This window comes from Motacilla alba, chromosome 7 (genome assembly GCF_015832195.1).
Source record: "Motacilla alba alba isolate MOTALB_02 chromosome 7, Motacilla_alba_V1.0_pri, whole genome shotgun sequence".
Classification (NCBI taxonomy): Eukaryota; Metazoa; Chordata; class Aves; order Passeriformes; family Motacillidae; genus Motacilla; species Motacilla alba.
In genome coordinates, this window is record NC_052022.1 from 5,943,705 (window position 1) to 5,955,783 (window position 12,079).

General features: G+C 41.7%; 1 protein-coding gene across 6 annotated transcripts in view; it reads right to left on the reverse strand.

Annotated features, from left to right (window-relative positions):
- THSD7B (thrombospondin type 1 domain containing 7B) overlaps nucleotides 1–12,079 on the reverse strand; it is a 298,971-nt gene that overhangs the window by 76,764 nt on the left and 210,128 nt on the right. For all 6 annotated transcript variants that reach the window (XM_038142161.1, XM_038142157.1, XM_038142156.1 and 3 more), the window contains one exon: nucleotides 565–743. In XM_038142161.1, coding sequence (XP_037998089.1) covers nucleotides 565–743 — 179 coding nt within the window. The remainder of the gene's footprint in view (nucleotides 1–564; nucleotides 744–12,079) is intronic.

The following is a 12,079-nucleotide window of genomic DNA, read 5'->3' on the forward strand; positions in this document are numbered from 1 at the left end:
GAAATGACTATGCACTTTGCAGAAATGCATACAGCATTAAGTAGCATTTAAATAGATGCTGATCTTACTTTAAGATTAGTAATTTAAAGATTATTTTCCTCTGATGGGATACTTCAATATTGAATATACAGAGATTAATGTTCAAGGGAACCTGTGCTGTGTTGAAGTGAAATGTTGCTAAAAATAGCAATTTTTACTTAACAAACGTTTCTACAGCAACCAGAGTCTCAGAAAGAATTGAAAAGTTTTTTAAATATCCGTGACATCTGAGTTCTCTGATGTCTACACACTGTCCAGGTGGGATTATTACTCCAGGGCTTCCTGTGCTCTGGGAGATAACAATTTCTTCATATAAGAAATATGGTGTTTCAGGTCAAATTCTGCTGATACGTGACCATTTCTCCCTCAGTCCTCAAGAAGGTCAAGGACTGCCTACAAAAGGTGACCCAAGGTGTGGTGCCAGAGATAACTTCTATCTTTACCTTCTTCACCAGCACAGGAACTTTGGATCCTGACTCAAAACACAGCACAGAGAGTTCTGTTGGCTACCAGAATGTGGCTCACCTGATTCTTGAGGTCCAGCTTGGGGCAGGGACGACCTCCATTGTAGGGCTTCTCCTTGAGCCACTTGGATCGGACTCTCACTCCCGGTCCACAGGAGGAGCTGCAAGGAGACCAACTGGACCAATCGCTTAATTTGCAATCAAACGGGCACGGGACCGTGCAAGGCTCTTCAATGTAACCTAAACCAAAGATTTAAGAAAGGTTTTAATCACCGCAACCGATGAACTCCCATCCTCTGATGTGACCTGTGCAACCAACACAAAACAAGAACTTCTTGAGGAGAAGGCATTTGGCAGACTGACAACACCATCCAACGTGAGGTTATGGCATTATTGTTGAAGAACAGCAGTGACTAAAATTAATTTCTACTTGGTTTAGTCTAAAGAAGGCAGTGATAAAAAGGAATGATGTAAAGGATACACACTGGCAAAAGCACCTGTTGTGGATCTGGTAGTCACCAATATGTGGTAATTACCTTCCTTATTAGACTGTGGCCATGACAAATTCTAGAGAATTCAGTGTACAGCCCAGCTGTGTACTCCTTCTGCATTACACTGACCATCACCAGAGCAGGAGACAGACACAGGCTCCCTTCCCAGTAGAGAGAACCACAGGACGGGGGAGGCAACAGAGCACTTCTCTTGGCAGCTCCCATCCGATGTGTGAGGGACCTGCCTGCCAGCTGGAGCAGTGTGGGATTTATTCTTGGGAGAAGCAGATGAAACCTGCTTCCCACACCTCACAAGTTCTCTTTGTACCTCTTTCCAAATGCTTTGCTTTTTATGGGTTTCAAAAATGGCATTTTAAAGCTTTATTTTCACCTTCAGCTGGTTTGACATGAAAGCCCTCACAAGATCATCATCTCTTAAAGTCACAACACAAGACATCTGCAGGACCAGCACCTCATGAATTAAAACCCAACAAGTTCTTCCAAAAAGGCACAACCCCACAGCTGTTTTAGGAGCTGGCATATGGGAAGAGAGACTTTGCAGAGCCCAGCAGTGGCTGTGGAGCTCTTGGTATGCAGAACAGCAGTAGAGGGTGGCCAAACCCTGGGGGTCTCCAGGGAATTAGTGGCACTAGTCCTGGGTTGGCAGTGTGGAATAATTCCTGCACCTTCCTATTTACCATGCTGCATTCATTCTCCCCCGGTTCCTATTATCTGCTTGTCATGTCTGTATGTATTATTTTAATTTAAACAAAAAAGAGATTTCATGTTAGATCATGAAAGCCAGTGGCTGCTCAGATCAGCCTTTATTAGAGGCAGCTTCATCCCTCTGACAGCTCTGGCAATGATGGTTATAGAAATAACTGAACTTCATCCCTACCACTGTTCTGATGTTTCTCATTTTTATGCCCTCTATTTCTGTTTGGTTTTCATCATGCAAACACTCCCTCTTGATTCCTCACCTACAGAATACTAAATTAATTCATTTTGTGACTCTTTTAGGAAGGGTTTCCCCCACCTACCCAGGTGACAGTCACTGCAGCCTGGAGGGGAAAAAACACTCAAACAACAAAACTCAACCCAGAAGCAGCAGCTGTCCAAAACCCCCAGACAACCATGAAACACCAAGGCTGAGGCACAGAGATTATTCTGGTTCAGAGCTGGATTTACTGGCTAAACCATGCCCAAGCCTGCTGCTCACTCTGAACCAGAACTGTGTTACAGCCTGGGCATCAACCCACAGCAGCAATTCACTGCCTCCCTCCTGCTCTTCACGCAGTATCAAGAAAGGTTTCAGGCTTATTTAGGCATCCATCCACTGGAAAATATCTTCCTTCTAGAGGTACAAGAAATACTGATGTTGCTTTTGTAAACAGTGCCTTAAAAAACGGCAGCAGCAACAGCTCCTTCAGCTCGGTGCTGCTCTATTTCTCCTCTCCTGATTCCCTGTGATGGTGCTGTTGCTGTTTCTTTACGGCGGCCACCCCGCAGCCTGACAGCTGCAATCATTTCCCCACCTAACTCACGCTGTAACTCTTCCCCATTGCTGCAGACCTGTGCCCATCCAGTGTGCTCTGGTTGTCTTTGCTGCCTCTGATCTCTGTCTGTTGTGATGCCTCTTCATTTGCAGCTCCAAAGCCACTGGAATTGAGTACCTTAATTATCTCTGACTGAATCCATTCCATTGATATTGGAATGTTTGAGACATTTCAACTTTGTATGTTTCGTATGCTCACCTCAGTGAGATGACATCCATGCACACACATACACAAATATTTCTAAAACAGACTCACTTTTTTCCCCCAAATAAAACTCTCAAATATCCCACTGATTTTCTGTTCCACCTGCTTAGGTTGCCACTCAAAGCAATTCATAACACATTATGATAAGTAAAAGAAATTTTCTCATGATAGATTTATGAGAAGCATTTCTTAGGCAGTTCTCTAAAGAGTTCTGTTCCACCACTGTATGAAATATCATCTTTCCTTGGGCTGTGTGACAGGCTGGGTAATTAACTCTCCACAGAAACAAAGAAAGTGCTTTGTTTCAAAGTAGGATTAGTCAGAGGGGTTATCAACTTATCAGAGAAGGTAAAATGGGCTAAGTCTTTAGGCAACTCAAGATCTATGTCTATTATAAAAATAAGACAAAAAAAAAAAAAGGAACAGACTGCCAAAAAAAATAAGGAAGATGAAGAGAAAGTTATAATAAACATCTTTCTTCTATACAAGAAAGAAGATTTTACAATGAACATGGTAGAATACTGGCACAGGTTGGCGAGAGAACCTGTGGATGCCCCATCCCTGGAAGTGTTCATGGACAGGTTGGATGGGGCTTGGAGCAAGCTGGTCAAGCTCATTGGGTTCACAAGATGACCTTTAAAAGGTCCCTTCCAACACAGACTGTTCTGTGAAGACTGAAGAATCTGTTGTACTCCATCCCCAGGAAGTGCTGTAAGTTATCCCTCAGTGAACCACAGAATTTCCAAAGATATCCAATTCAAGCTCTCCTCACAGATTGCCATTACTCTTCTATCAACCACTTAGGGTTAATCCTACACTAAGGTATTTATTCATAGAGCAAAGATTTCATTCAACCAAAATTTTCCTCCAAAAATGTTCCTGTGATGTGCCTTCTCTGCTCAGACAGAGAATGCCTTTATGGCTATCCTTTTATGACGAGCAGTAAATAACATCGTACTCAGCTCATCCATTGCCTGTGAGACCAGGATATTTTTTTTTCTGTAGGAGCTAAGCAATAACTTGCTGTTGTCAGGGGACTAAAAAGACCCACAATAATCCTAGTTTTGGCATGCCTAGAAAACTTGTAGCTTTGACATGATGCACAATACTAAACAAACAAAAGCCCCAAGGCCAATATGCTATTAAAACAATCCATTAATAAAGAACTCTATATTCAAGCCACTATCCAGAGAAATATCCTTACCATAACAAAATATGAATAAAGTAAATAACATTTCTGAGCTACTGTTGCTCAGCTTGGGAGACCAACTCAAGGCTGAGTTTACACAGCTGTTTTTGTCAGTGTCATCCTTAAATTTCCCACTCATCCATCACATCCCTCATTTTTCTCCCCTCTGTAAAACCTGGTACCAAACAATTGTTGTTTCCAAAACCTTCCACAGAAAAAGATTTTCTCTGCTTTTCAGCTGTGTTCAGCCTGCTTTCCATGTATTCTTAGATTATTTCTTGAAGCTTCTTCTAATCTCTTTTTTAAAATTATTATTACTATTATTATTCCTCAAAATCTCAAACACTGTTAAAATAAAGCTCATTTGATTCAGACAGAGCAGATGAGAACCTCTGTCCTACCTGGGCCAACAGCAGGCTCCTGAACACCACAAAGCTGGAGCTGCACACACAGATGTCACAGGAGGTAATGACAAGAACACCAGGTTATTTAAGTGGGCACTTTGAAACATGCTACTGGGAATTGGCAGGGAAAATTGATCAGGATGACCAAATAAACCTTTTCTACATTTAAGTGCTATTGTTTTTCTACTGAGACACTGTTAACATACTGGGATAAACAAATGCATTTACCTAGGTTGCACAGCTCATTTTACTATGATTTATTCATTAAGAACAGTGTGCTTGTTGCCCAACAAGCCACAAATGGAGTCTCTAAAGTGTCTCTAACAAACAAAGCACCCACAGATCACACAGGATGTCCTGGGAAGGCTCAGATACACAACGTAGCAGCCCTGACTCACCTAAATTCTCCTGTGCAGCCCAGAGACAAAGCAACGAACAGCAGGTGGATAAAGTGAGGACCATGCTCTGGAGGCTGTCATGGAATCACAGAAGGTGTTGGTTGGAAGGGACCTCAAAGCTCATCTTGTTCCACCCCCCTGCCATGGGCAGGAACATCTTCCACTATCCCAAGTTGCTCCAAGCTCTGTCCGACCTGGCCTTGGACACTTCCAGGGATGGGGCATCCACAGCTCCTCTGGGCACCACGTGCCAGTGTCAGAGAGGCACAAATACATGGTGCAAAAACTCTTATTGTCCCATTTTTGCTGTGCCACCCAGCAGAGCCAAGGCAAGAGGAGGCAGCTGGGTGATGGGATGGAGATGTCAGTGATGCCACATGGGCTGTGCTGGGACAAGGAGGACATCAGTGGGTTTACAAGCAAACATCAGGGACACTTCCACCTGACTGCTGCACTTCCAAAAGATAAATTTGCTGTGGGTGCAAGGTCTGCACACAGCATTAAACAACAGTGCCAGCAGCATTCCAAGAGGCTGGCTTAAAAGTGATGCGAAAATAAACATTTCTCCAGCAGCTTTGGAAACAGATGCACCTCTAATTGAATTGGCTTTAAACTCATTTGTATCCTCTGTAACATATTTCATGGTTTCAATTAACAAACTTCTAGCAGTTCTACCCTTGTTAGTAAACCTTGAGGTGCTTCATAAAACTCAAGGTCATTACTGTGAGAGGGACAATTCTGTGCATCACCACAGCTGCCACTGGCAATAACACTGCTAATTTCCCTTGGAGTCCGTGGGACAGGAGAGATCACCCTTTAACAAACTAGGGAGCAGCGGAGTGGATGGTGACACAGGAGAAATGTTTCTAATTACACAGACCAAAGGTAGAGGGGGAAAAAAAATTGATTCATTTTGCAATTAATATTCACATTCACTTGATTACTGACTGTGAAATATCACAAAATAACATCAGTAAATCCAAGCAATGCTAAAAATCTAATTGCTAAAGACTTTATAAAGGACACCTGGTGGACCACAGCATTCGGTGGGCCAAATTCTGCTCAGCTGAAGATCTGGGATCCCATGCAAGGCAAACCTCTTGCTTTACCTCAGGTTAAAACTCAGCATGGAGTACAGACTGCAGCTCAGAGACTTAACTCTACCAGCTGATCATAGTTCTATAGCTGAGGCTTTCCCAGTGTGCCAAGAATAAGGCAGCCACTGGCCATGGGCCACATGGCACAAACAAAAGCTCCAGAAGTTTGTGAGCTGCATGAGGAGCACCTCGTCCCAAATAATCCCCGCTCAAAACCTAAATCCTGCTTCAAGGCAGAAAATTATTAACTGAAGGGAACTAAACATAGTAAGTCTGGGAGACTTAAGTTGCTAAAAACTTGAGTTGCAGCTGAAAAGAATTTAATCTTGCCACAGAACAAATGTTTAATCTTCTTTTTTTATAGTACATAAGGATTTGAGAGATTTTACACATTATTAGTTTGCTGAGAAATTTAGGAGATAATCTAATTTACATTCAGTAAATGCACAGCCAAAAACCCAGCAAAAATAACTTCCACATCAAATATTTTGCAAGGCTCAAATAATGGACACTTAGCTAATTTATTCCCACTTGCTCCACAAAAGATGCACACGCTCACGTTATCTCGTAGCAGACTGATTAGAGATTCTAAATAGACCAGAGAGGACTTGTAAAGAAGGCTGGTAAGTTTAACTCAACATTATTGTTATTGAAATTCATCCAAAGGTTGGTTTTATTGCTCAATTTCACAGACTCTATAAATCCCGAGGAGGCAGTTGGGTTGATGCTGACTTTGCACTATGATTTCTAATTTCTTTTGATTCTGCATTACAGTTTTCTTCCTTAAAGAACTTCCAAGCATACACTTGGCATTAGACACAAGCCCTGGTAGCTGATATATTTAATCTTTTAACTCAATAAGGAAATCTTCATTAATTAGCACTTTCCCCGTAACAGATTGCAGAAGAAGCTGAGAACTCTTCCGGAGAAGGAGTCTCGTCTGCTGCCTTCAGAGTGCAAATAAATAGAGCAAATAAATAGAACTGCACAGAGTACACTCATCTCACAGGGAACATGTGATGCAGGAGGGCAGAAATCCACTGCACAAGTCTGTCCAGGCTCCAAAACCAACTGTGGGAATGATGCTCTCTTTTCCCAGGGCTGCTCTCCCATGGTGAAGGGCTGGCCTGGCTGCCTGGGAGCCCTGACATCTTAACAAAGTCCTTACTCAAATAAAAAACCATCCACTGGGATCAATAGCAGTTACGGGAGTAGCTCAGCTGTGTTTTTCTGTATACTTTGCTCATCACTCTGCCACTGGGAAAATCATCTGTTTTCTTCAAATAAAACAGAGTAGCTTTTTTTTTTGGTTTTTTTTTTTTGTTTGTTTGTTTTTTTTTCCCTTAGCAGTGTTGGAATCCTCTATACATCAGGAAAAAGACTCAGCCCAGTGTATTCTATCATGGATTGTTTACATTTTTTTTTTTCAGGATACTCAATTAATAGTATGAGCATGTTTTTAAAACAAACCTGAAACTGTGTTTATTTTTATTATTATGATGATGTTTTTACAAGAAAACAAGACTTTTTTTAAAGCCTGAACACAATTAAACTCTCCACAGACCATCAAATTCCCTTTTCTCCTACACCTGACTTCTCTCAGAGGCCTGATGGCACAGCAGCTCTGAAAATAGATGTGCACTGCAGAGTGCTCTGAAGATCAATACAGACTTGGGCAATTTGGACCTGGCAGGAAGAATCTTCCAGAGCCAAGGGTCCATCACTTGGAGAAAGCTGCCACCAAATGTCACTGCAAGTATCTACCCCCCTCAGTAAATCATATATCTCCTGAAGGTCAATGGCTTCAGGCTCTGCTGGAGCACACTAAGAAACTCAATTTCAGACTTTGTGGCCCTCCGTGGAGAGCATCTTTCTGCCAGTTTCTGAAGCCATGACATTGGGCACTGTCAACACAATATGCCACCTCATTTCTGCTGCCAAGCTGTGACCCCAAGACACAGACAAGCCTCATTTAGACAACTTGCCTTGGACAACAATGTTATGGCTTTCATTTGACAGAATGGGACATGGTGATGCATCTCCCTGCATCCTGACAATTATCATGTATTTTGTATCACAATATTGCTTTTATTTCAGACAAAATAAACCAGCAGATGACCCTGCAGAAGACAGGAACACTAATTAGACCAGTGTGCAATTAATATTATCAAGAGGGCTCACAGCAGCATGAAAAGGTTTTTTTTTTTCTTTAAATGTACATTCCTAGTTCTTTAATTTACAAACTCAAGGGCCTCTGCTCACGAGCAGGTCACACAGGCACTAGAAAGGCAGGGGAAGGTTGTGAGCCAGCTGTGACCTCCACAGCCCCCTCCCCAGTGTCACAGGAGGCAAATGACACAGTGACTCCCAAATCAATACATTAAAATCAATACTCTGCCTCAATTCCTTCTCCCATCAATGCTAAATGAGAAGCCCAACTGCACACTTTAATTATACAGGTGCTGTTTTAAGGATGCCACTAACCATTGCCAGCACCAGGAAGATCCATGAGAGCTTTCCCAAAATCCAGGTAGCTGCTGCCAGGTCCCATCTGCTTGCATAAGGAGTTTCACTCCACCTATTAGAGGTCACCTTGCTGCAGAAGCATCTGACCTCCTTCAATAAAGCTGTGCTATAAAAAACATCTGACAAAAACATGATTTTGCAGAAGGGAACAGTCCTGGTTCTCCACAGCTCAGGCACGGGGAGAGCAGCGACTCATTTATATGATGGAAAACCTTGAGAGGGAAACAGGACATTTTTGTGACACTAGCAGGGCCCAGCACAGAGTATTGATGTACTGAATTTCTGATAGACTTTTGTTTCAATTTTGCAGCGTGACTTTGAGCTCTCTGGTTGTGTAGTTCAATCTCCTGCGCTGGAGGACTTCAGTGAATTCAGAAGCAGAAGGCAATACAATCCTGTTAAATAACACTATTGTTAGTGGTCACTCCCCCATGTTACCAAATACAAGTGAGAGCCAAGCTTTCACAGTGGGAATATCTGTCTGCACTGAGGGATATTTGAAGATTTGCAAACCAGCCTCTCAGTAATTTAATTTACACCATCCTCATTTGCAAACCTTGGAGGACAGCAAGCTATTAAAGTGTATTTCAGGCCCAGGAACAGACTAAGGTAGGATAAATTCTCTACTATTCATCAGTATCACAAGGATAATCCTTAGAACAGACTGAGCTGAAGTTTAGGTTTCATTTTAATGAAGGTGCTTCTGAAAATCTTCAGAATGCATCAGACATTCAACCCCTTAATGCCCACTGAACTCCACCACAGTACCTACTATGTCCAGCTGCCACAGGGCTCCCCAACAGTGGTCAAGAGATGGAATTGTCACTCTCCACTCAAAAATTATTTGCCATCCATTTATTAGCCTGAAAGTCCTGCTCATCAGAACTGTATAAAAGGCAGAAGGGTTAAAAAATGCTGCAAAAAACCCCATGTAAGACATGAGAGGAATCCTATGAACTCCCACATCACTTCCCAGTGCAGCCACCCATCTCAGAGGGATCATGAAGCTCTCCATGAGCAGGAGAAGTACAGAAGTCTTAGGACTAGAACATGTAATTCATGAACAGGATTAGGCTAAATATTTCTTCATACTTCCAATATAGCATATTAAATGGAATGACATGCAGGGAGAGAAAAATGTTAATTCTAAGTCTATCTTTGTATGGTAACATTTTATTAGAGCCTTGCCTCATAACAGGCTGTATTTGTGACAAATGTGTTATTAAGGCCGAAGAGACGGGCCACATTTCAAGGAAATTCCCTTCCCACAGCCTGCTGCAGAAATCAGGGCAGGAGATCACCCAGTGCATTAACCTGCTATCACAGCTCTCCTAAAGCTCCCATAGACTATTTCTACACTGAGTTACAATTTCTACACTAAAAACATTCCCAAGTCCCATGAAAGAGCTTTAATCAATCTATAAAAACCACAAAACAAAAAATCCCCTAACTGAGCCAAATAATAGAAACAAAAGTGATGGACATGAGCAAGGGTGGGCAGAGATGGTCCAGCAAGAGGCAGCTGATGGTGAATGTCAAACATGAGAAAGTCTGTTTGAGGGCAGTAAAAAGCCATTCCTTCAAAAAGTCTGGCACTGCCACCTCTTCAAAGGGGTCATTTTATGGAATGCAGCAAAAAGCATAAAAGAAATTTGGGCAAGAAGATAAGCAATAAAGATGTGTATTTAGAGCCAAGGAGTAACAACAGACATCACTCTGACTAAATGCAGCACTTACAGAAGATGCTGCTCCAAAAGCCAAGTCTCTAAGTATTTTTTCTTAAGATGCATGCTTCCTTTCTCTAAGAAGATAAAGACCTAGAAGAATGTGCATTTCTGTGTACTAATGCCTCAGGGGAAGTCTTACCTTGCCTTAAATAAGCTTCTTTGATAGCCAGTTTGACCCATTCAGAAATAACTTTTTTGATGGCTGTTTATCTTTGATTCTGTTGCCAGGAAAACACAGAGAACTCAATGTCTGAACAGTTGTCCTGTGATCCAATTTCATTTGATAAGTCTTTTAACATCCATAAAGGAAGAACCGTGGCCAAATTTTGTTATGGTGAACAGATTTTGAAAAAGAAAAAAAGAAAAAAAGAAAAAAAAAACCACAAAGGAAAAGATAAGGAATAAATCATCATTCTTTGAGCACTGTTTTGGGAGCAATATGTAAAAATCCTGTAGTCAAACAAGAAATGGAGGCCAGGTCCTTCCCAGGCTCTGTGTCAGTGTTACAGCTCCCCTGGCAGCCACAGCTGTAATTAAAAGTGTCACCACACACCCAAGGAGACATGTAGGAATTTCAGAGAGAGTCCAGAGCAGAACCCAGCCAGGATTTCAGAGCTAAATTTAGAAGGTATTTAGCTGTGAGAGAGCAGAAACAGTCAAAGGTGGCAATGGCTTCAAAGAGTCCTGAAGTGGGGACTTGAGGGCAGGACAGTCCTGTGATCCAGCCTTAATTCCCATGTCAGGGGATGGCATAGACAGAAAATATGGTGAACTTTCAGCTGAAACTTCTTCCTCAAGCAGTCCTTGAAAAGCTTTCCAGTAGCAATACAGCCATTAATAAAATCCAGTCATGTAATAAAAAGGTCACAGAAAGAGACTGTGCTGGTTTTGTGGGGTAGAGTTAATTTTCTTCACAGTTTCTGGTATGGGGCTGTGTTTTGGATTTGTGCTGCAGTGTTGATAAAACAGAGATGTCTTTGTTATCTTTGGGAAGTGATTACAGAGAGCCTAGCTGGGTTCTGAAATCAACAGGTTGTACTAAAAACTGAAATTTCAATATAAAATGTCACTCAGACTGAGAACAAAATTAAACTGGAATATTTTCAAAAACACAGGGAAACATCTGTTCAGAAAAGTTCCTATTTCTGAAGGTTTTCAAAATCAGGGATTTCTACCATTTCACTCTTCAAAATAAAATTCACTAGATGTGCAAAAATGTATACCACAGTAATTACTAAAACTGATAGACTTACAAAAAATAAACAAGCACCTATTCAATGTTGCATTTTCAAACTTTTTTTCAATTTTCCCCCCAAAACCTTGTAGGAGCAGTAAGTTTGCTTTCAGATCAGGACAGATCTGACTCATATTCCTTCAACCTATTAGGATATGGTTATGGCTTTTGAGCTATGCAAATAAAAAACTGCAGAATGCTTATTAAAATCTACGGATTAAAACCAACCTGAAAACAGCTCATTTTCTCCTAAAATGGGGGGAGTCAACCCCAGAATTTTCATTTTAGGATGGGTTTGTCCACCAGAAACTGGAGATCATAGAAGGAGACACTGCACTGTTGAGAGTAAGGAGGTGTTTGAGCATCCCTGCTGTGCCCTTCATAAATTCAGAGATAATTAAAGCTTTTTAAGGTGAGTGCAGGTCACAGCTAAGCACTGTGTGATTTAAAACCAGGATCTATTTGTCTGTGGTGCCTTTTTCTTCCAGGTTCCCGTTGTTGTGAGCACAGCAGAACTTGAATAGGATAAGCACTCTTCATAAACTCCTGCTTTCCATAAATTGCCTGTTGGATCAAAAGCAGAACCTCCATGCAAGTGCACAGAAATCTCCAGCTTTGATTTGGAACAGATGAGGCACCCTGTGTTCCTCTAAGATTAAAAAAACCCTGTTGGCATCACACACAAGAGAGAGAAGCAAAGGGACGACGGGAAATCGTTCAAAACAAAGGAGATGGAAATTCAAAAATAGT